Source organism: Carcharhinus amblyrhynchos, chromosome 20, assembly GCF_965287045.1.
Source record: "Carcharhinus amblyrhynchos chromosome 20, sCarAmb.v2.hapA, whole genome shotgun sequence".
Lineage (NCBI taxonomy): Eukaryota > Metazoa > Chordata > Chondrichthyes > Carcharhiniformes > Carcharhinidae > Carcharhinus > Carcharhinus amblyrhynchos.
In genome coordinates this window covers 46,613,037-46,638,557 of record NC_137343.1, presented here as the reverse complement: position 1 = coordinate 46,638,557, position 25,521 = coordinate 46,613,037, and the positions used below count along the sequence as shown (strand labels likewise).

At 42.9% G+C, this 25,521-nt stretch overlaps 1 protein-coding gene across 1 annotated transcript in view; it reads left to right on the top strand.

The window, feature by feature from the left end:
• gcn1 (GCN1 activator of EIF2AK4) overlaps window positions 1–25,521 on the top strand; it is a 144,502-nt gene that overhangs the window by 71,397 nt on the left and 47,584 nt on the right. The window contains exons 29-41 of the mRNA XM_080208522.1: window positions 2,824–2,951; window positions 5,207–5,396; window positions 6,833–6,903; window positions 8,705–8,870; window positions 10,829–11,023; window positions 12,136–12,382; window positions 14,442–14,563; window positions 15,133–15,247; window positions 15,971–16,150; window positions 21,896–22,116; window positions 22,413–22,481; window positions 22,844–22,982; window positions 24,861–25,057. Coding sequence (XP_080064648.1) covers window positions 2,824–2,951; window positions 5,207–5,396; window positions 6,833–6,903; window positions 8,705–8,870; window positions 10,829–11,023; window positions 12,136–12,382; window positions 14,442–14,563; window positions 15,133–15,247; window positions 15,971–16,150; window positions 21,896–22,116; window positions 22,413–22,481; window positions 22,844–22,982; window positions 24,861–25,057 — 2,040 coding nt within the window. The remainder of the gene's footprint in view (window positions 1–2,823; window positions 2,952–5,206; window positions 5,397–6,832; window positions 6,904–8,704; window positions 8,871–10,828; window positions 11,024–12,135; window positions 12,383–14,441; window positions 14,564–15,132; window positions 15,248–15,970; window positions 16,151–21,895; window positions 22,117–22,412; window positions 22,482–22,843; window positions 22,983–24,860; window positions 25,058–25,521) is intronic.

Sequence of the window (25,521 nt, the reverse complement as noted above, 5' to 3'; positions counted from 1 at the left end):
TTCACTATTTTCCAGTATTATACTTCATCAGCCAATTTTTTGTCCACTCAGTTAACTTGTCTGTATCTATTTATAGACTCTAACGTCTCGTGACAGTTTACTTTCCTTCTTAGCGTGGTGTTGTTGGCAAATTTAGCAACCATGTATTTCATCCCTTCATCCACATCATTGCTACAGGTTGTAAATGGTTCACATGAAGCACTGATCTCTGTGATGCTGCAGTCTTTATGGTTTGTCAACCCAAGGTATGCCAATTTATCACAACCCTTTCAGCTGTCAGCTGACCAATCTTTTATCCATGCTCGTATGTTATCATGTGCTCTTGTGCACTCACCTCATAAAATGCCTTTTGGAAATCCATGTATACCGCATCTACAGTTTCCCCTTTATCCACGTTGTTCCTCAAATAATTAATAAATTAACCAAACACAACCTTCCTTGCACAAAACCATGTTGACTCTGCTTCATCCAATTTTGATTTTCTAGATATTTTTCTAGAACTTCCTTACTAATGGATTCTCGAGATTTCCTTGTGACAAACGTCAGCCTACCTGGCCTGCAGTTTACTGCTTTCTGTCTCCATCCTTTCTTGAATAAAGATGTTACAGTCCCCAGACTCACTACACCAGTTTTAATTACTCTTTTCCTATTTAAATACTTATAAAACTCTTACTATCTGTATTTCTCATACTCGACTTTCTCCCTTTTTATCTTTTTTAGTCATTCTTTGCTGGATTTTAACATATGTCTAATTTTCTGACCCACCATGCAGATTTGCAGTGTTTCTTTCCATTTGATGCTATTCTTAACTTTAATTTAGTCACTGATGATGCATCTTTCTCAGAGTCTTTGTTTCTCACAGGGGTAATTCTTTATTAAATAGCTTCTTTCAAAGTCTGTCACTGCATCTTGCCTTTCCTAATTTTTAACTTAGTTTCCCAGTTGAGTTAGGTCTGCTTTCATACCCTTACAATTCTCTTTATTTGGGTTTTGAGTCTTTGACCCATACTTTCTATGAAAATGAATGTGAAATTCTGCCATTTTATGATCACTGTCATCTAGAGGCTCCAATACCATGGGATAATTGGTTCATTCTGTTTCATTGCTCATTACCAGATCCAGAGCAGCCTGCTTGCTGGTTGGATCTAGAACATTCTACTTGAAGAAATTGCCCCCAATTAAATCATTTTCCAGGATTACCATGTCAATCTGATTTGCCCAATCTACATGTAAATTCACGTCACCCTTGATTATTGTGAGACCATTCTAAAATGCCCCTTGCGATTCTTCCTATGTACTCTGACCTGCAGTGTAGCTGCTCTTAGGGGTCCTATTGACTTCAAGTGATCTCTTACCTTTCCCGTTGCTTATCTCTACCCAAAACTGATTATCTTTGCTAATATTATCTTTAACTAACAGCACTACCCCACCAACTTTTCCTAATTTTTTGCCTTTCAAAATGTCAGATGTCCTTCAGTATTTGGGCCTTGGTTGGACTGTAACCCTGTCTCATTAATGGTCATTGGGTCATACATATTCTTTTCTATCTGTTAACAATTTATTCATTTTATTACAAAATGCAGTGTGCATTCAGATACAGATTCTTTAACTCTCTTTTTCCCACTTTTGCCTCTGGTCTTAACTGCTGGTGCACTCTGAAGTTTGTACACTGTCTTTTCCTGGTACACTGTAGTTATCATTACCCAATAGTTACTCTGCACCATTAACTCAATATCTTCCTTTGATTTACCACATCTTTCCCCCTGTCCCCACCCCACCCAACTATTTAGTTTAAAGCCCTCTCCACCATCCCAGTCACTTTTATAAAAGAGCTTAAGCAAATACAGAGAATTCTCTCTTACTAGCCTTGAGGTTATTATTCTGTTTATCCCAGTCTTTGAATTTGGAGATGAACATCTAGAGATTCTCCTTGGTTTTAACCCACCACTTTTTTGTCATCCTTCCCTGCTTTGATTTGAGATCATTTTCATCCACCGTTCATTCACAAGTGACAGGTTTATTAGATGCAGGGGTCCTTTCACATGCAGTTCTAATGGAATCTGTGTCTCCTTGTAAGGCATAAGAGGAACATATTCTGCATCTGTAGTATTAGGAACATGGTTTGGAGCAAGACCTCAAAATCAAAGACAGGAAGATCATCCAACCCATGCATACTGTTGAGTCTTTGGGTACTTTTTGCCTGACTTTTTGTTTTGAAATTGATCAGATCACCTGCAGGGAAAGAGAGAATTACATTTATGTAGAACCCTTCACCATCCCAGAACCTTAACGCAGCCATGAAAATATTTTAAAATTATAGTCATTTTTGTGATATAAAAAAAAGCAGCAGCCGATCAGCTCACAGCAAGGTGCCACGAACAATAATGACGAGATGATCTGTCTTTGTGATTATGTTTGGGTGATAAGTATTGACCACAGAAAATAATTCCCCTGTTTGACTTTAAAACTGGGGTGTTTTACTTCCACCCAAGAGAACGATGTGACCTCAGTTTAACGTTTTGTCTGAAAGATAGAAGTTGGAATCTTACTACTGTTCACGCCAGCGAGATTTTCCCACCCCTCCGCAGTGAGTGGAGATTTGACTGGTTGCCAAATTCTCCAACCTTGCTGCAGCGGGAGTGTGGCTTGTACCCCCTTGTACCCATAGCCTTCTCTCGCTGGTTCGTGTGTTAGTCTCACTGAACCATGGTCATATTCTGTGCTCTTCTGTGTTGGCATGATGTGAATAATTATTTGATCTCATAGAATGAAGCAAGTTGTGTGAATGAAGGGAGTTATCTTGTGTCTCTGACTGTTTTGCAGGGACTGCTGGAGATGAATATGGTGCTGCCCACCCCAGACAGCGATGAAAAGAATGGGTTAAATCTACTGCGCAGACTGTGGGTTTCCCAGTTTGACGTGGATGAGGAGACCAGACTGCAGGCTAAAAAGTAAGATACAATTTATCTGTGAGCTACTGGAACACACAACATTACTTTCAAAGGTCTTAAAGGAGCATTAATGTTCAAAGCCCAATACTATATAAAATGCTAAATGACATATCTTTGCTAGTTAAAGATAAAAAGGCTGATCAGGCTCACTCATGAATAGGAATTCCAGATCCAATTTGATTTATTATTGTCACATTAGTATATAGTGAAAAGTATTACTTCTTGTGCACTATACAGACAAAGCATATCGTTTATAGACAAGGAAATGAGAGGGTGCAGAATGTAGTGTTACAGTCATAGCTAGGGTGTAGAGAAAGATCAACTTAATGCGAGGTAGGTCCATTCAAAAGTCTGACAGCAGCAGGGAAGAAGCTGCTCTTGAGTTGGTCAGTATGTGATCTCAGACTTGTATTGTTTTCCTGACAGAGGAAGGTGGAAGAGAGCATGTCTGGGGTAATATCTGTTTAATATCCAACCTTCAGGTAACTAGAGAACAAATTGCAGGTGAAATGTTACAATTAATATACAGTGATTGTCTTTAACTTGAGTACCATTATGCCTTCACTTGTATGCCTCTGTGGTAAACATTATGCAGAGAATAAAATGATGTGCAATAATAATGTGCCTCTTGGTCCAACACACCATGAATTTCTAGAATGGATTGAGGACCTGTTCTGGGTTAGCTTACTGAGGGTGCGGCAACAGACCTCGGCATCTCTGGCCTGCAGAGGAAAGAGGTTATTACAGAAGGTCAGGTGGCATGGAGTTGGGGGTAGGGTGTTAGCGTGGATAGGGGATTGGCTGTCATATAGGAGGCAGAGAGTGGGGGTCAATGGTTGTATTCGGATTGGCGGTCGGTGACTAGTGGAGTGCCCCAGCGGTCGATGCTGGGGCCTCAGCTATTTACCATTTATATAGATGATCTGGAGGAGGGAACCGAGTGTATGGTGTTGAAATTTGCTGATGACACCAAGATTGGTGGAACGGCAAATTGTGCGGAGGGTGTGGAAAGTCTGCAGAGGGATCTAGATAGGCTGGGCGAATGGACCAGGAACTGGCAAATGGAATTTAATGTTGGCAAGTGTGAAGTTGTCCACTTTGGTAGGAATGATGGTAAGAAGGACTATTACTTACGTGGCGAAAAACTGCAGCATGCGACGGTGCAGAGGGACCTCGGGGTCCTTGTGCAGGAGTCGCAAAAACCCAGCTTGCAGGTGCAGCAGGTGGTCAGGAAGGCGAATGGGATGCTGGCCTTCATAGCGAGGAGGATTGAATATAAAAGTAAGGAGGTCTTGCTGCAACTGTACAGGGCACTGGTGAGGCCGCAGCTGGAGTACTGTCTGCAGTTTTGGTCGCCACACCTATGCAAGGATATTTTGGCCTTGGAGGGAGTGCAGAGGAGGTTTACTAGGCTGATACCGGAGTTGAGGGGGTTGAACTATGAGGAGAGGTTGAATAAACTAGGCCTGTACTCGTTAGAGTTTAGAAGAATGAGGGGAGATCTCATTGAGACATATAAGACGATGGATGGGATGGATAGGATAGAGGTGGAGAGGCTGTTCCCGCTGAGAAGGGACAGTAGGACTAGAGGGCACAGCCTCAAGATAAAGGGGGGGGGGGGTGCGGTTTAGAACGGAGTTGAGGAGGAACTTCTTCACTCAAAGGGTGGTGAATCTCTGGAATTCTCTGCCCGTTGAAGTGGTGGAGGCTGCCTCGCTAAATATATTTAAGACGCAGGTAGATAGGTTTTTGATAGGCAAGGGGATTAAGGGTTATGGGGAGAGGGCGGGAACGTGGAACTGAGCCACTTCAGATCAGCCATGATCTTATTGAATGGCGGGGCAGGCTCGAAGGGCTAGATGGCCTACTCCTGCTCCTATTTCTTATGTTCTTATGTTATGATGTTATGTTCTTATGAAAGAAATTGGAATTCCTGCTCCTAATCACCATTTAGTGAGTTGTGTTAGAAAGTGTGCATCCAAGGACAGTGGGTCAGGATTGAATTGGCTGTGATGTTTCCCCTGGTTGAATGTTCAGCCAGTACTTGAGCCAGAGTTTCCGCCTGAAGATTGGGCACTGGAGGGTGCCTGTGGTATCTTCATATGGCTGGACTGGATGCCTCTACAGGAGGATTAAATTATCGCAAATAAATGTGTGGAGCTCCAGGCTTCCTGTTTCCATGTCTAACTAATGATGATCTTAGAGCTCTCCACATTGTCTGCGTCAACTCTTCTGTAATCTTCACTCCTTTTCAGGTTGTGGGATACCATGGGGCTGGAGCTGCAGCCAAATCTCTGTTCGCTGCTGATTAAGGATGTGATATACCACGAGGATGCAATACGCCAAGCAGGAGCCGCAGCGCTGTCTAATGCCGTGGCACAGTATCAGAGCCAGGCTGCCGAAGTGATGGCCAAGCTGATTGAGATTTATCAGGAGAAACTTTACGTAAGCTCGCTTCGGAGAAGTGTGGGAGAAGAATGTTCAGGGTTTTGGGGGAAAATTTGGAAACAAAGGTTGCTGGATTTTGCTTGTTGATTACTTAGGGTGTGAGAAGGAATGAGTGGGGGCAATAGAGTGCTGTGTGGCTAGTTTAATGGAACATGCAGAAGGGAATTTACTTTCAGTAGAAATTGTGCGAACCGTCCCACTCCTCCTATACAATCATAGAATCCTAGAATTCCTACAGTGCAAAAGAGACCATTTGCTTTATCGGGTCTGCACTGACTCTCTGACAGAGTATCTTACCTAGGCCCTCTCCCCCACCCATATTTCTGTAATCCCACATTTACCATGGCTAATCCCCCTAAACTACATATCTTTGGACACTAAGGAGCAATTTAGCACAGACAATCCACCTAACCGCATCTTTTGGAAACTGGAGCCCCTGGAGGAAACTCATGCAGACACAGGGAGAATGTGCATTTTCCACACATAATGGGATACGTAATGTGCATATTCCACACAGAATGTAGTGTTACAGTCATAGCTAGGGTGTAGAGAAAGATCAAGTTCATGTGAGGTCAGATGAGCTTAATGCCCAAGGCCAGAATTGACCCTGAATGCAAAGTTGAGTTGGGCGTGGGAAGCATATTATAGTTGAAATTTGTGCCCAGTCAAGCAATGGAAGGATCAAAGCAGAGAAGAAACTGGAAGTTTGATATGGTGTTGCACAAAAAGTGCAAGTTTAAATCATTTATGCTCATTTCCAAAACTCCATAAACTTTTAAAACTAGTGAAACAGGGAGAGAGTTGAACTATTGATCCTGATATTAAAGAAACATACTTGCAAGTGGAAGATAGACAAAAGAACGAATTAAGATTTCTAGCTTTAAAAGTGGACAAGATAGAGATGGAATGGTGGCACAGTGGTTAGCACTGCTGCCTCATTGTGCCATGGACCCTGGTTCGATTCCCCGCTTGGGTCACTGCCTGTGTGGAGTCTGCGTGTTCTCCCCATGTCTGCGTGGGTTTCCTTGGGTGCCCCGGTTTCCCCCCACAGTCCAAAGATGTGCGGGTTAAATGAATTGACCATGCTAAATTCTCCCTCAGTTATCCGAACCGGCACTGGAATATGGCGACTCGGGGATTTTCACAGTAACTTCATTGCAGTGTTAATGTAAGCCTACATGTAACACTAATAAACACATAAGATTAATTCTAGTCACTGCTGTTGTACAGACATTTAAGGCGTGAGAGCTGTTTATTTTCAAAATTAGAATGTGGTGCATATCTAGTTTACTGTAATGCACATTTCTGATTTTGTATCATACAAAATCTGGGGGAAGAAAAAGATCTTTTTCAGTCTATCTTTTGCATGCTTGTTATGTTTCTTGTTCAGTTCATGGTAATTGCTAATAAATTAATTGTTTTGTATTAATTAGAGGCCACCTCCCGTGTTGGATGCCCTTGGTCGAGTTATATCTGAATCTCCACCTGACCAGTGGGAAGCCAGGTACTGTGTCTGAACAGTGACTGAAGTGAAATGGGTCTTGGGTTGTGGGTATCACTGGGTAAGCGATCATTTTAAACCCATGGTGTGTTGGATAGCCTACTTAGAACCATAGAAACCCTGCAGTGCAGACGGAGGCCATTTGGCCTATCAAGCTGCACCAAAAACAATTCCACCCAGGCCTTATCCCTATCACCTCACATATCTACCCCACTAATCCCTTTAACCTATGCATCCCAGGACATTAAGGGGGCAATTTTGCATGGCCAATCCACCTAACCCACACATCTTTGGACAGTGGGAGGAAACCCACACAGACACGGGGAGAATGTATGTTTCTTATTTATTGAGCTCATTGTGTGATGTTAGAGTCGCTGTGCTTTGGCCTCAGTAGCCCAGATCTTGGAGGGGAAAAAAAATTAGACTGGGTTCCTGCTCTAGATCAATATTCTAAGACTCCTCCACAATGTACCAGTGCAGATGCTCGTTGGGGATAAGATGAAACTCATCTGTTAGTTCCTTTCGGGAAGGAAGTCTGCCACCCTGAACTGGTCTGGCCTACATGTGATCCAGAGCCATTGCAATGTTGTTGATTCTCGGCCAGCTCCAAGGGCAATTAGGGATGGGCAATAAATGCTATCCAGTCAGCAAGGCCCAAGTCTCAAATGAATAGAAAAAAGAATGCTGCAAATAACCTGCTGCCTCACTGTTCAGGTTGGTGAAGTGCTGAAGGCCACCTGTCATTTGTGGAATTACATTTCAGTACCTGGAAGAGGGGAGGCGGTATTGTCACTGGAACAATAATCCAGAGACCCTAGATAATACTCTGGGGATCCAAGTTCAATTCCCACCATGACAGACGGGGAAATTTGAAAGAGGAAAAGTCTGGAATTAAAAGTCTGTTGTCAATTGTTGTAAAAGCCCATCTGATTCACTAATGTCCTTTAGGGAAGGAAATCTGCTATAGTTATCTATATGTGATTCCAGCCCATAGCAATGTGGTCCACTCTTCAAATGTCCTCTGAAATGGTCTAACAAGTCACTCAGTTGAAGTTGAACCTGGAAGATACTCAATTTTGACCAAATGACCCTAAAGGAACAATGATGCCTGCCTAAGTCAGGATGCTGTATGATTTGGAGGTGATAAAGATGGATAGAATCTTGCAGTGCAGAAGGAGGCCATTCATCCCATCGAGCCAGCACCAACCACAATCCCATCCAGGCCCTTTCCCAATAACCCCATACATTTACCTTATTTAGTAACCCTGACACTAAGGGGTAATTTAGCATAGCCAATCCTCCTAACATCTTTAGACTGTGGGAGGAAACCAGAGCATCCGGAGGAAGCCCAGGCAAACATGTTCCATAAGCATGGAGATTCCTTCTGGCCTGTCACCTAAAAGATTATTCTTGTGGCCGGGACAGTGACTTTGTATGAGATATTTGGCTGGAGAGAGGATTGCTGTTGAGACATATCCCCTCAAATTTCAATACACCTGCATTTCCAACAGGGATCTATGGAACTGATGGAGAATGGGTTGAATCATTATACTTCTCCTGAAACCAGAGTTAGTATTGTAGGCATTCCAGCTTCCTTCTGTTTTATGAGATCAACTCACGCAACTAATGAAACCTTTGGGCCCTCTGGAATGTGGCTTTGTTCTCCGCCAGTTACATTTACCCACTCGTCATTCAGGGAGCTGTGTAATTTGATTTCAAACATTTTGACAGTAATGGAGGGTTTGGGAGATTGCGTAAATGAGAGTTGAATACAGTTTATAGTGAAGAGCTTTTTTTTCTCAAGGTGTGGGATCGCTCTGGCTTTGAACAAACTTTCCCAGTATCTTGATGGATCACAGATCAGGCTGCTGTTCCAATTCTTTGTACCTGAAGCCTTGAATGACCGTCACCCTGAGGTCAGGAAGTGCATGTTGGATGCAGCTCTCTCTGCACTGAATACCCATGGAAAGGTATGTCTCTGTTCTCTAAGTAATGATAGCTTTTGTGCCTTGACTCACACTGGATTGTTAATTTTGTATGACCTTCAATAAATAATGAATTCCTGACAAATTACTGTCGAGACTCTTGCATCAAGAACAGGCGCTTCACACAACTATTGTAGGCAGCTGTTTCGTTTCTGAAATGTAGCGATACTGTTTGCATAACGAAGGTGGAGGCTCAGTTCAAAAGAAGACAATATAATTCCATATATCATCAGTAAGCCAGTCACCAGCTTTCAATAGTTTGGATTGCATTCAGCTCAAACAGACCAGTCCGGCTACCATTCCCACTAAATCTTAGTAAGGGAAAACTTTGGTAATTATCAGTTTTCCCCACGTGCCCTGGGGAAGGGGGGTGGGGGAGGGTGAATCCATGATGCAAATGAAGGAATTTGGCAGTCTCTCTGCCCTTGGCCCTTTGCTGAAAGATTTCACTCGCCACTCCCTTGGGTGGTCTACAGAATGACTGATACCCAAAGTTACCAAATGTCTGGAACTTTAAGGGTATCCGAGCCTCTGACAAACAGGGTGACAGTTTATGACAGAAAATATCTAGTCTCAAAGTCAACAAGCACAACACACAGAAGCAAGGCTGCCGTATGATAGCAGCACACAGTCTTCAAGCTTCCAATATGCCCCTAGAGATCAAAGCGAGACAAAGATGTGCCTAACCTGGCAATTCCACAGCAAGGCCCAGAAAGGTGTATGGCCTTTTGAGTTAGCTGAGCACTCAACAAGACAGTAAAATAACCTGTTGTCCTTCTCATCGCGCAAACCTGAGTGTGACTGCTTTATATTACTGGCTGTGTCTCACTGTGTTTGAACCATAGTCGGTAATCGGAACATTGTCAGTTGTGGCTCAGTTGGTAGCACTCCTGTCTCTAAGCTAGAACATGGATTCAGATCACAATCCAAGGACTTAATATAGCAATCTAGATTGATGGCCCAGTGCAATAGTGAAGGAGTGCTGCACTGTCAGAAGAGTCATTTTTCAGATGAGATATTAAAATCAGGCTCCAGTTGCCCTATGTTAACAGCAGGTTAATTCTGACCAACAATTATCCCTCAGCCAACGTTACTAGTTGTTTTTGCATGGCTATTTGTGGGATCGAACTGTGCAAAAAATGGTTGCTGCCTTTCAAACGTTTCAGTGGTGAAGAAGCTTCACTAATAATGCTCATGAAACACTTGATGTGAGGTTTTTACAGCATTAATTGAGGGAAGTTCTCTATCTACTCACTGTTTGTAAGGAGCAGAGATTGTCTCAGATAATGTAGTTCTGTAAATTGTAGACTAGTTAACACAACAGTAGGAAAATGCTTGACTGTTTTTTGGAAATGAAGCACAGGTGTAGAGGCGAGGAGCAGTCACAGGCACCAATGAGGCATTTCTCCTAACGCTTTCCAAATATTTAAGAAATTGGGTGAATGAGCAAACCGGTTTCAGTTACTGGAATTTCAGGAGATGCCTTGCTAAATTCAGCATATAAGGCTTATAAAGAAAGAATCGATGGAAGTTGGCTAGTGGATTGAAAATTGATTTGTAAACCATTTGATCATCTGACCTACTCTTGTGGTCGTAAGGCCCAACTCCTTGGACTCTGTTACTCCCTTCGATCGTTTTCTAAATGCTCTTAGAGTAAGCCTTTGAGTTCTCCACAAATTTCTTCTTTTCTGGTTGATATCCTTCTTCATTAAATGCTTTTAAGATATGAGGAGGATTCACTGATATGTAAATGTCTAGTGCTCATTGTATGTGATCTGTTTGAAAGGGCGAACTAAATGATGTGTTCATACTTGTTTAAACATTGGTTATTAACAACTACTTTATTGGGGTTGGTTACAACAAAATAGAAATCAGGTAAATGGCTTGTAAGATTTAACACAAATTACTCGCATCATCTCTGCTGCATTGTTTTTCCCTTTTAGGATAATGTCAATTCCCTTCTGCCGGTATTTGAGGAGTTCCTGCGGAATGCTCCAAACGATGCCAGTTACGATGCTGTGAGACAGAGCGTGGTCATCCTCATGGGTTCACTAGCAAAGCATTTGGATAAGAGCGATCCCAAAGTGAAACCTATTGTGGCGAAGCTTATCACTGCCCTCTCCACACCATCTCAGCAGGTAATGGACTCCAATGCACCAAAGGACTTTCAGAAATTTACAGGTACTCCCTTGACTCTGGTAGCACTCTCTTGCCTCGGAGTCAAATAGTCATGGGTTCAAGTCCTGCTTCAAAGGCTGTAGCACATAATCTAGCTTGTCACTGGAGTGCAGTCGTGAGGGAGTGCTCAAATGGTAGATTTTTTGAACGAGACATTTAAACAAATATCTCAGTTTTACTCTTTAGGTGTAAAAGGAATCATGGCAAGAGGAGCAGGGAGTTTCTCACCACTGTCTTGTCAAAACTTAACACTTAACCAACATTTCCAATATCACATTAGTGTTTGGGAGCTTGCTGTGCATAGGTTTCTACATCACAACATTCTCAAAAGTGCTTTGAGACATCCTGAGGCCATGAAAGATGCTACAGAGATGGAAGCCCTTTCTGTGCTGTAAAGACTACATGGACGATTTAATACATACAGATTTACAAGGGCGTAACTGGGAATGGAAGGTTCTATAGATTCACAACCTTCTGTGAGAAGTAGTTTCTCCTTATCTGTGTCTTGAATCTTCCCCTCCCCCCCTCTTACTTTACAACTATGACCTCCTGTTCTAGATTGTTCTAAAAGGGGGAACATTTGGTTAACATTTACTTTATCAATCCCGTTGAGTATTTTATATACCTCAAACAACTCCCCATTCCTCCTCCTGTACACCAACGAGTACAAGCCCAAGCTACTCAACCGCTCCTCGTATGACAGCCCTTTCAAACTTTTGTACTGCCTCCCATTAAAAGCCATTTAGACACGTGCATGGATAGGAAAGGGATATGGGCCAAATGCAGGCGATGGGACTAATTCAGTTTCGGAAACCTGGTCAGCATGGATGAGTTGGGCCGAAGGGCCTGTTGCCATGCTGTATATCTCTATGACGTACATAGATATCATGTAAGCTTTTATAGCATTCCTGACACTTTCTGGACTGAACCCGTTTTATGTAATTCCATGCTTTTTTATAAAAGTTTTTTTTTAATCGCACACTGTGTGAATGTGAATATTTTGTGGAGCAGTACATTTCCAGGAGGTTTGACTCAGGTCACAGGGCTGAAGTGGCTGTTCTTGGTGCTGCAGGTTCAGGAGTCAGTGGCCAGCTGTCTCCCTCCTCTGGTCCCGGCCATCAAAGATGATGCCAGTGGGATGGTTCAGAAACTGCTGCAACTGCTATTGGAGTCGGATAAATATGCCGAGCGGAAAGGGGCAGCATACGGGCTGGCGGGGCTGGTGAAAGGACTAGGCATTCTCTCTCTGAAGCAACAGGAAATAATGGTAACATTAACAGATGCCATTCAAGACAAGAAGAACTTCCGGAGGCGGGAAGGTGAGATGCAGTCTGTTTATTTCTAAATTTAAACGTTCTGAGCTGCTTATGACAAGGTGACATAAATACTACCCACAACATGAAAGGCCTTTACAAACTAGTTAGCTCCAAATATTTTATCTATAGAAACTAGAAGCAGAAGTGGCCACTTTGCCCTTCAAGTCTGCTCCATCATTCATTTTAATCATGGCTGATCATCGAATTCAATATCCTGATAACCACCCCCTGCCCCCTGAAGAACTCTTTAGCCCCAAGAGCACAATCGATAGAAACATCTTTGTTCCTCATTTGTTTTTTCATGCGCAAATAAACAGCAACTAGACAGCAGGGATACTGTCCTGTACAGGGATTACTTGTCAGTTCTCCGTGTTCCTGTTGTGTGCGAGTCACTTTTCTGGAAAAGTTTGATTCAATGGCAACAGTTTCGCTGATAGCTGACCAGGAAAATCATCTTTCACTCAGATGTTTGTTCTTCAAGTAATCCAACAAATTCTGTGGGGTTTTTTGTATAGTACATTGGGTCATTTTGATTTCTTTCCCTGTAGCTTTTATTTTCCACAGCACCATCCACCAACTTTGGAGCATGTTCAACATCTTGCATGTTTCAATTTGTTGGTGAAGTTCTGTATCACTGACTATGGCTCCATCGATTAGAAGCAGTCTTTGAATGGAACAGAGATGGTTGATGTATTATTTTGAAAAATTGTTCAGGGTTATGAAGGAGTTTCAGGAAAAACCAAAAGATTAGTCACACTGGCTGGTAAATTGGTAACAAGGATCCTAAATTTAGGGTGAGACCCAGAAGCCTAAAGGGTCAGGTTAGGATTTTCTTCATGTAAAGCGCCGTTAGAAATGCATTATTATAAGGACCTGTTGAAGCTGATTTGCTCAATGTTAAAGAGGGAATTAGGGAAGTTTTGCAGGATTCAGACAAATAGTACAACAGTAACTGACTATGATGGGCAGTTGGTAATGGCATAGACACAATGGGGTTAAATGGGCATCTCAAGTGCTTAAGTTGCTGAGTGTTTGTACAAGGTCTCAGATCTGTTTATCTTGCATCTGATCTTAGCCACTGACAATACCATCAAAACAATTTCAATGCTCCAAATTAAGCTGCAATTATAAATAGAGATTGCTGAAAAAAGAGACATGCTGTCAAAGCTTTATATCTTGCACTCATCAGGACAAATGAGAGAATGCCAAGTTTTAAACGTAGTCAGAGTTTATATACTGCATGAGAAAAGGGTGCTGATTGGTTGGCAAATTGACTCTGATCGAGGTGTTGCCGTGACAAATGCCAACAGAACTATTGCCCCCCCCCTCCATGCTTTTGTTAATTCAAAAAAGATGCAGTGCCTAGTCATGTCCCTGGTACATTCTCCGTGGCAACTCCTCAATCAGAGTCGCCTTGCCAAACAATCGGCACCCTTTTTGTAATGCAGTATAAGTTGGTGCCCCCTTTGAAATTTAGCATTCTTGCCTCTGCCTTGACAAGTGCAAGATGAAAAGCTTTGACCAGCTGATCTTTTTTCAGCAATACTCAAGTTCTGTACTGCCAAGAAACTATTAATAAATATTAAATTCAGTCAACGGCACAGTAAGTACCTCTGGATCAGAAGCTCTGGATTCAAGTCCAACACCAGGGTTTGTCGGCCACAAGCATGCGAAAACATGGTTCAACAGGTTGAAAATCAGCTTGGAAATCCTTCCACCACTTCCATGATATTCCTCAAAGGAAAAAACAGTGTGAGTGGAGATATGCTAAACAAAAACTCAGCAAACTTCCCTGATACCTCTCTAAAAGCTTCAGGGCTGTTAACCCAAATTAGACCAAGTACATCCGTGGTTGCTAACTATATTTAAAGTAGGTTTTAAGTCCATGGGAAAACTTACCTGACACCCGGGACAAATTTCTAGGTAACTCTAAATGCAGACAGGTGCAAGCCATTTAGCTGAAGTAAGATTCACCCAATCCATTGACTGCTATTGTCCCTCTTTTACACATGCGTACTCAGTGTCAGCAGAAGCATTTATTGTCCTATTGATTCCTTGGTAGGTGCTCTGTTTGCCTTTGAGATGTTGTGCAATATGCTGGGAAAACTCTTCGAACCATATGTAGTACATGTACTCCCTCACTTGCTGTTGTGTTTTGGTGATGGAAACCAGTACGTGCGAGAGGTCAGTGTATTTTATATTTGTATCAAGCAATGTAAAAGTGACTTTCTGTATCTTGTCACTTTTTTTAATGCATAACCTATGTCATTAGGTATCCAAAATGAAAACCTCAGTTGAGGCACTTTTATTATCTATGTAAAAGTTACAGATGAAATGGCTACAATGGTTAGCACTGCTGCCTTGCAGCGCCAGGAACCAGGGTTCAATTCCGGCCTCAGGTCACTGTCTGTGCAGAGTTTGGACATTCTCCCCATGTCTGCATCGGTTTCCTCCGGGTGCTCCGATTTCCTCCCACAGTCCAAAGATGTGCTGATTTGGTTGGCCGTGCTGAATGACCTAAATGACAGGGGAATTAGCAGGGTAAATGAGGGTTATAGTAATAGGGCCTAGGTGGGATTGTGGCTGGTACACACTCGACGGGCCAAATGGCCTCCTGTACTGAAGGGATTCTATGAAAGAGCCTCAGTAGTTTTCCCGATGGGAAAATGTTATAACTCAGTTGCTCTGTTTGCTTCACTCTGCAGCTCTCTAGTTTGACTAATATGCATGTCTGAAACTCCTTTTCTCCACAGGCATCTGATGACACTGCCAAGGCGGTGATGCGTAATCTGAGTGCACATGGTGTGAAGCTGGTGCTGCCATCGCTACTTGTGGCTCTGGAGGAGGAGTCTTGGAGAACCAAAGCAGGTATTTAGCAAGCAAAACACAGTGGGGCCATTCTGATCTCACTGGCCTGCCAGAAACTGGGCTGATGTTAAAATCATCATGAAAATGATCTCCCTTGGCATCATTGGAAGCTGTTACCAGCTCTGCCTGACTTAGCAAACAGCAAGGCACCCCACCCAAAGCTGAGGGGGCCTTTTTCTTTATTGGTGCACGTTGGGTCCAGTGACATAAGTTGGACCCACCTGCATCTTTAACTTGGTATCTTGCTGCCCTACCAGCAGTGAGGAAGAGAATCAGAGCTGGGAGAGGCCCTGATGAGTAAGTTTTCTTTTTACAAGTCCAAGGAACCAGAAGGATCAGGAGCATTACTTTTGGCTTCATAAGGAATTCTTAGGTTTTCCCACTTTGTGCAATTCTTTACAGCTTCCTTCCACATTGTGGCTTGGAACAGGTGGGAGATCAACTGGTGGGAGTTAAAATAAGCTGATTTGTGGAGCACACTGAGTTTCTAACTTAGGCCTCTGCCAAATCCCATCTCAGTAATCAGGGCCTAAGATGCTGTTCTTTACATTTGGTTTCTCATGCTAACTGCAAAACAGCCTTTTCCACACTAACTGCAAAACAGTACTAAAGATGGGATGAACAGTCTTCTTGTTCTGCTATGAGTCTGTATATCCTTGATAGTTAGACCAGTCTGTTCTCAATGTGCAACGTTGCACTGAGTGTCTGTTTCTGTGCCTTTAGGTTCTGTTGAATTGCTCGGTGCCATGGCATACTGTGCTCCCAAGCAGCTGTCCTCCTGTCTACCAAGCATCGTACCCAAGCTGACTGAAGTACTGACTGACTCTCACGTGAAGGTGCAGAAGGCAGGGCAACAGGCCTTGCGGCAGATTGGCTCAGTCATCAGGAACCCTGAGATCTTGGGTGAGTTTGCTGCACAAACTGCTGCATGTAGACCTGTGCCAACCATCATTTACAAGCCTTCAATCGTATGTTTCTCAAATTATACATCTAATTTTCTGCTGGAAATGTTCTCTTGCTCCACATTTGTTTAAAAAGTGCAACATTGCATTGTAACTGGAATGGTCTGAGGCATTATGAATTAACATTATAAGTGTTAACTTGGACAAGTCATGTTTCCCCCACTTTTACACCCCTTATGGGGGTTAATTTGGTATTGCATTTTGTGCAATTATTTTTTTCCAGTCACTGTTGGCAATGGTCATCCTTCTATCGAAAATGTAGGACTGAAGTGAACACTGAGCGTCATAGAAATGTATGGCACAGGTGAAGACCATTCTGCCCATCTTTTCTAGCTGCTGATAGAGTTATCACACCATCTTCCACTTTCCAGCTGGACTGTAGTCTTGTAGGTTACGGCGAGTATAAAGCCAAATCCTTTTTAAAGATGGTGTGAGTTTCTGCATCTATAACCCTTTCAGACAGAGTTGCAGATCCCTGCCATTCTCTGGGTAAAAAATATTCTTAACTCCTCTCTAATTCTTCTGTCAGTTATTTGAAATTTAGGGCCCTTCATTACTGACTTCTCTAAGTGGTTTAGCCCCCTCTAATCCACTCAAACTAAAATCTTCCCTCAGCCTCCTGTGCCCCAAAGAAACCAACTCCAGACTAGCCAATTTTTCCTCGTAGCTAAAATTCTCTAATCCTGGCCGCATCCGTGTCAGTTTCCTCTGTGCAATCACATGCTTGCAGTAACGCAGTGGTTACTATTGTACATAATATTCTAGAATCACAGAACCCTACGGTGCAGAAGGAGGCCCTTTGGTCCATCAACCTGCACCGACAACAATCTCACCCAGGCCCCATTCTCGTAACCCCACGTATTTACTTGGTTAATTCCCCGACACCAAGGGTTAATTTAGCATGACCAATCAACATAACCCATACATCTTTAGTCTGTGCGAGAAAACCAGAGCACCCAGAGGAAACCCACACAGACATGGGGAGAATGTGATAATTCCACACGGACAGTAACCGCAGACTGGAATTGAACCCAGGTCCCTGGCACTGAGGCAGCAAAGCTAACACTGCTACATGCCGCTGCAGCTGTAGACTAACTAGTATTTTGTACAGTTCTATCATAACCTTCCTGTTCTCGCATTCTGTGCTTCTTCTAATAAAGGATAGTATTCCACATGCCTTTTTGACCAATTCATCTGCCTGTCCTGCTATCTTCAGGGCCTGTGGGCATGTACCCTAACCCTCTATTCCTCTGGACATCTCTCTAACCTCCTGACCATCCACGCCACCTGACACCCCAAAGCCTGTCTACTATGGACAAGGCACAAGTCAGGAGTGTAATGGAATATATCCCACTTGCAGTGCAGCTCCAACCATACTTAAGATCGAGACTATCCAGGATACAGCAGCCCGTTTGATTGGCACCCCATCCACAATCATTCATTCCCTCCACCACTGATATACAGTGGTAGCAGCATGTTCCATCCATAAGATGCACTGCAGCAACTCAACCAGGCTGCTTTGACAGCACATTTCAAATCTGCCACCCCATCATCTCGAAAGACGCATGGGAACACCACCACCTGCAAGTTCCCCTCCAAACCGCACACCATCCTGACTTGGAATATCATTGTTGTTTCAGTGACCAGCAAAGTGTGACTAAATAAGAAGGAGAAATAGATTGAAAGTAAACCAGCAAGAAATATAAAAGAGTGTTAGGGCCTTTCTGCAAATATGTAAAACTGGTTAGGTGTGTTGATCGGCCAGACCGTGGCGACTAGAGAAATTTCACAGTAACTTCATTGCAGTGAACAAAGAACAGCACAGCACGGGAAACAGGCCCTTTGACCCAACGAGCCCGTGCTGCCGTTTCAACATTGTGAATCCCCTCTTCCACCGATGACCCTTGTCTACGCTTATGGCACTCCACATTGGAAACCAGATTGAGGGGAGACTAATTTAGGGACAATTTGTTACACCAGTCAGCCTAAGAGCACATCTTTGGGGTGTGGGAGGAAACTGGAGCACCCGGAGAAAACCCACGCAAGCACGGGGAGAATGCGCAAACTCCCACAGACACCGGCCCAAATCCATGTATCTGCACAGCAAACAGTGATAGTCACTGAACTGTTGTGTTGCCTATCAACTGGTCCAGTGTAAGCGTACACTAACGACGTGAAGCACTAGGCTACCCTCGAAACATCCAAGAGCAGCCCTCGCATGACCCACTGCGTGTATGCCCCTTGTTGGACAACAAGGTGGACCGAATCACCTGTGGATTAAAAGAGAAAAACATCAATAACATGCACATCCTTATACAAACATTCAAGGGAATCCGCAGAAGCTCGAAAGTAAAACAGATGAGCCAGAAAATATGTTGGAAGGTCCATGGGAATCAGTTGATTCCCAGGAATGTCCCAAGGCTCTTGATCCTTATTTAAAACAGTCTCCTATATCCCTGCATCCCCATCCCGCTCAGATGCCTATCTAAGTATCCCTTAAACAACTTCAGCGTGCCTGCCTCCGCCACCTTACTTGGCAGTGCATTCCATACCCCCATAACCCTCTGTGTGAAAAACCTCCCTCTAACATCCGAATTATACCCCACCCTAAGCCCGTGGCCCCTCGTAATATTTGTTTCCAATCTAGGAAAAAGCTTACCACTGTTTATCTATACCCTTCATAATCTTATACACCTCTATTAGATCTCCCCTCATTCTCTGTCTTTCTAAGGAAAACAGCCCCAATTTGCCCAATCTTTCCTCATAACCCAGTCCTTCCATAACAGGCAGCATCCTGGTAAACCTCCTCTGCACTCTCTCCAGGGTCTCCACTTCTTTCCGGTAGTAATGCGACCAGAACTGGACGCAGTACTAAGCCTTACTTGTGACTAATAAATAATCTTTAACAAGGAAGAGAGTCACTCAAATTGGTTTCATTATAGATGAGACCTGGGAATTACTAATGGCAAACGGCAATGATTTTGAACAAATATTTTGAATCTATCTTCATGGCAGAGAGACTAAAGCATCCCAATAATCCATGCTGGATCTATCATGAAGGTAGTATGTCAGGAAATTTAGAAAATCATAATAAAATCAAGTGGTGTCAATATAATTCTATGAAAGGAAATTCCTACTTGACAAATTTATTCAGGTTCACCAAAGTTGTCTAGTGGGAATGAGAATCATATCAGCCATGATTGAATGGTGAAGCAGACTCAATGGACCAAATGACCTAATTCTGCTTCTGTCTCTTATGGCCTTGCAGTGAGTAGGGTTATGAGGGGGGGGGACCAGTTGGTGTAGTTAAATTTGGATCTGTAGAAGACATTTGACAAGGTGTTCTTGGCATTGGGGTTATATATCAGCATGGATAAAGGATGGGCTGACTAACAGGAAACAGTGAATTAGCACTAATGGGTCATTTTCTCCTTGATAAACTGTAACTAAAGTGGGCTGCCACAGAGATCATTGTTGGGCCCCAGCTTCTTGCTATATATAATCAATTATTCTTACCTGAAAGGGAACAGTGTATATGATTGTGGGGAGAAGGCATTAGTCATGCGTAGTTCAGACGGCCAGTACAGGCACGATAGGCCGATTGGCCTTCTATGCTGAAACAATTCTGATTTTGATATTGGGCCAAAATCCTGGAACTTCCTTCCTAATAGCTTTCTGGGTGTTACTGCATCGCACATACTGCAGCGATTCTAGCAGGTGGCTCACAACCACCTTTCCAAGGACAATTGGGGATGGGCAGGAAATGTTGGCCTGGTGCACACATCCTGTGAAAGGATGTTTTTTTTAAATGAGTTGTTTGCCTTCCCTCTCAATGCTCCAGATTGAATTTTATTTGCCACTTTTCTGCTCACCTGGCCGGTTCATTGTAGTCTACAGCTTTCTTCCTCACTATCAAACACAGCCAGTTTTTTGTGACAGTTGTAAACTTCATAATCATGTCCCCTAAATTTAAGTCTAAACCATTGAAATATAACAAAGAGAGCAAGGGACCTCGCACTGAACTCTGCAAACCCCACTTGAAACAGCCTGCCACAAAAGTGCCTATCAACCATGATCCATTGCTTCTTGCCACAAATCCAATTTTGGATTTGGCTTGCCACTTACCTGATGCTTCTGTGGGGATTCTCTAACCAGTGTGGGACCTTGTCAAAAGCCTTCAAAAAATCAGTAACGACTACATTGATCATGCCAGCTTCATTGACCTTGTAACCACTTCAGAAAATATTAACTCAAGTTAGTCTGACATGACCTTTCCTGCTTTGCTTGTCCTCCATTAATACCTTTACAAAAAGGCAATTTGATCCTGTCCTGTATTTAATCAGTCCACCATTGAAAGCCGTGTCCAAGTATCCACACACTACATACCAGTTGATCACTAATGGGACCTACTCATTCCTTTGTTATCCTATTACTCTTTATATTTTTAGAAGACATCTTTGGGTTTTCCATGACAATATTTTTCATTCCTCTTTCTGCTTTCCTAGTTTCCTTTTTTAAGTTCATCCCTGCATTTTCTACTTACCTCTGGGCTACTGCAGTATTGAGCTCCTTGATATCCAGATGAATATTGTGCCCTGACCCGCAAGTTTCCTTGAATGCCCCTTTCTGCTCTGACACTGATTTGCCTTCAGATAGTTGTTTCTAGTCCACTTCTGTTAAATCATATCTCCGCCCAGTAGAATTGACCATCTCCAAGCCAGGATTTGTGCTTCTGGTCTATCTTTTGTCCTTTTCCATAACAATGTGAAGTCTACCTGAATTATGAGAGTCATCACCATAATGTTCTTCCACTGATACCCCTCCACCTGCCCAATTTAATTTCATAATAAATGAATAAATAGCTGCACCATCTATTTCTGGTTTTTTTTGACTATAGTAATTTGGGGGCATACAACTTCCTGATTCTCTCTGAATGGTGTCTTAGGATTTTTCTTTTTATCTAGCTAGTTGCCAGACTTTAGTTTAATGTCTTATCCAACAATAACATCTGACAGTGCAGCTCTCTATTAGTACTTTACTGGATGTCAGCCTGGGTCTAATTGGTCCTAATGCGTTGACCCGTGAATGGGAATCCAAGATTGATCCCCTCAGAATCAGATAACACTGCAAGCCATTGCTCCAACGAGTGGGTAGGCCAATCTGCCTCCCAAGTGTCAGCTCTGTCATCCTGCACTCAAATATTATGGAGCTGGGTAAATGGGTGTTTCCCAAAGAACTGGGAGTGTTGCACAGACAGCCTGAGGTTAGATAGAAACTCGCTTGTGGAGATTATTAAACATAGTGCAAAAGCAAAATACTGTGGATGCTGAAAGTCCGAAGTAAAAACAGAAATTCTGGAAATACTCAATAGATCTAACAGCATCTGTGGAAAAAGAAACAGAGTTGATGTTTCACAAATGTGACCTTTCATTGGGTCTTGTGATAGGTCACAAACCTGAAATGTTAACTTTGTCTGTCCTGGAAATCTCCCAGACCTGTTGAGTATTTCCAACATTTACTATGGGTTTCCAGGCATGTCTGAAACTTGAGTGACTCCCGCTGCGAAATACAAGTATTTGTGTCTGGCATGTCCTGTGCTTGTGATAATGGAATGTATTTAGAGCTTTCTCATTCTATTGAACATTAATGCAAAGAATTGAGACAATGTCTTGACTTATTTGTTCAGCAATCACACCCGTCTTGTTGGATGCCCTGACGGACCCATCCAGAAGGACCCAGCTGTGCCTTCAGACTCTCCTTGATACCAAGTTTGTCCACTTCATTGATGCTCCATCTTTGGCCCTGATCATGCCAATTGTACAGCGTGCGTTCCAAGATCGATCCACGGACACCCGTAAGATGGCTGCTCAAATCATTGGGAACATGTATTCCCTTACAGACCAGAAGGTAATGTTTGTGACATTGCAGATGATGAACATGTCATACTTTATCCCTTCTTGTATTACTGAAAAGGGTTTAATCCCATTTAATTATTGCACCAGTCGATATGTAATCCAGTGGCTGATGAGTCTTTCACTTGGAGGTACAAATTGGGTCTTCATCTGTAAGTCCAAAAGCAAAGCAAGACATGTGGTTATCGTGAACTTTGGCTTGTCGGTGTTAAGTGCAAGTTAATGGATAAATAAAATGAGTGTTGTGTCCAAAGCAGAATTGTTGACTACTTTCCATTGGTGTGTTTCCAGGATCTTGCACCATACCTGCCCAGTGTGATGCCTGGATTGAAGCTATCTCTGCTAGATCCTGTTCCAGAGGTAAGAATCTTTACTGCCTCCTGTTAACATGATTTTTGCTATGTTCAACATACTTGCAACCAATTTTAAACTGCTTATTGAACCAATTGTTATCTCTATACTGGAAGTACTTGACAAACAGAAGTGTCAATGTTTAGGAATTTAATCAGTTTTGGTTAGTGGCTGATGGCTTGTACTATATTGAACCCAGATTCTCCTGGATCATGCTGCTGATGTTAAACTGGCTATACTGTATTAGGTTGCTGTTACTAAACTTGCATGTTATCTACAATGCCTGAACACTCTGCTTGTTGGGTCAGACACAAGCTTGAAAGTTTTGCTTTTGTGTGCAGTCATGTTCATGCAGTTGTGTCACATGCCAGGTTCGTACAGTGTCAGCAAAGGCTCTGGGAGCGATGGTGAAGGGAATGGGCGAGTCCTGCTTTGATGACCTGCTACCTTGGCTTATGGAGATGCTGGCTTCAGAGCAGAGCTCCGTCGATCGATCTGGAGCTGCACAAGGTGAGGAGACGTGACTTCAGAAAGAGGAAGTGTTCCTATGATAGCTGATTACAGACTACACACACTAAAATCCATCAGTCATCTAACCCAAATGTGCAGAATAACAACAAGTTTGTTGTCACTAGACAAGAGAACAGTTGATGCTGCTGTTTTGTTGAGCGCACTTAATATTCTGTTCAGCATTGTGAGAACTTTGTTTTTTAAAAACCCCTATTTTTCAGTGGAATATTTGAGCAGTTTCTTTTACAGAATAGAATAGTTTGTTTTGCCTGGTCTGATGCCTGTGGCCAAGAGCCCAGTGCAATATGTCCCTGAAGTTGACTTCCAACAACTGCTGTTTCCTTCAGATTTTCACTATTCTTTCTCTGTCCAACCCCACTGCTGCCTCTTTATGTAGGTTATGATGTAGATTTCTGTTGAGTTCCCATCACGAAAAGTGACTCCAGTTAGGAACTGAACAGAATTGCGTTATGCCACTAAATGCCACTGTATTTTATTTGGAAAGTTTATCAGTTTTTACGATTTGCCTTTCAATCTGGAGTTTATCACTGATTCAGTATCATTTGTTCTGTCAAGTAATTGAAGTCTATGCTAACAGTTTATCTCCATTGATTTATTTTTGACATAAAATGAGGCCAAATGTTACAAGTAATTAGTTGAAACTTCTATCAAGGCCTGCATCATTTTATAATTTCTCTAGAAGAACACAGGTTATGTGCTTATTCATCTTGTCCATTCAATCTGTTATATTTTCATGCACAATGCTAAACAGTTACTGACTCACTAAACAATTCATGGAGAAGATTGCAAGTTGTCTGGGATCTTGCACAATTCCCAGTCGCTGTCAGACCATTGTCATCCATGCAGCTTCCCACACTGGGAACTCTGATCGTACAAGAGCTTTGATAAGAAAGTAAGACGAAGTATGGGATGCTCAGCCTCGTAAGGCTGTTCCAACATTCACTGAGGTCATGCTTGATCTTTGACCTCAGTTCCATTTTGCTGTCCAAAGCCCATTTCCCTTGATTCCCCAAGAGTCCAAAAATCCATCAGTCTCAACCTCAAATGTTCGTGGGCTAAGCAGCCACAGCTTTGGGTGGAATATATCAAAGATACACAACCCACTGAATGAAGGCATTTCTAAATGGCCAACCCTTTACCCTGTGACTCTGTCCTGTGGTTGGAAACTCTACAGCTAGGGAAACAGCCTCTCACCATCTACCTTGTCAAGTCCTTTAAGAATGTTATAAATTTCAGTGAGAGAAAGATAGATGGTGCAATATCCGAACTAGAGCCATCCCAACATGGTTACCAAGGAACAGTGTTTCTTTTTGATGTGTCATGTAAAAGTTCAGCTGAGGCATTAATTAAGGAAGATTGGACATTTAATATTCAACTTGCCATCAACACAGTTGGTGAATTTTCATCCCATTTTCCAGACCAGCACAGTGCTTAGCACTGCCGCCTCACAGCGCCAGTGTTCCGGGTTCAATTCCAACCTCAGATAACTGTCTGTGTGGAGTTTGCACATTCTCCCCATGTCTGCATGGGTTTCCTCTGGGTGCTCCAGTTTCCTCCTACAGTCCAAAGATGTGTGGGTTAAGTTGATTGGCCATGCTCAATTGATCCTAGTGTCGGGGGATTAGCAGGGTAAATATGAGGGGTTATGGGAATAGAGCCTGGGTTGGATTGTGATCGGTGCAGACTCGATGGGCCAAATGGCCTCTTTCTGCATTGTAGGAATTCTGTGACTCTGTCATGACTGCTCATTGGACCTATAGATGCAATTCCAACCCCAATGGTAACACTGCGCAAAACCTCCATTGTTCTATGAAGTCAAAGCAATCTAGTTTTTAATACTTTTTCCTTGTATTTCAGGTTTGGCTGAAGTAATGGCTGGACTCGGAGTTGAAAAGCTGGAAAAACTCATGCCAGACATTGTGGCCACTGCCAGCAAGGTGGAGATTGCCCCGCATGTCCGCGATGGTTACATGATGATGTTCATCTACCTGCCTGTGACCTTTGGAAACAAGTTTACAGCATATGTGGGAGCCATCATACCTTGTATTCTGAAGGTAAAGGACCAGTTTGAAGTTGGCAAAACAGTTGCACCATCCACAATTATTCCAAACAATCATCTATATCTGGAAAATGGTCAAAACCATTTGCCATTGCCATAGGCAGCGTTTAAAACTTAGTGCATATGCCAAATATTTGGGGTGATATGGTGGCACAGTGGCTAGCACTGCTGCCTCACAGCTCCAGGGACCTAGGGTTAATTCGAGCCCTGGGTGACTATCTTTGTAGAGTTTGCATATTCTCCCCACGTCTGCATGGGTTTCCTCCATGTTGATGGTAGTAATGATGTGGAGATGCCGGTGTTGGACTGGGGTAGACACAGTAAGAAGTCTCACAACACCAGGTTAAAGTCCAACAGGTTTATTTGGTAGCAAAAGCCACTAGCTTTCGGAGAGCTTGCTGCTCCTTTGTCAGGTGACTCGCATGGGATGAATTTTAACATGGAAAAACTGGTGGGTTG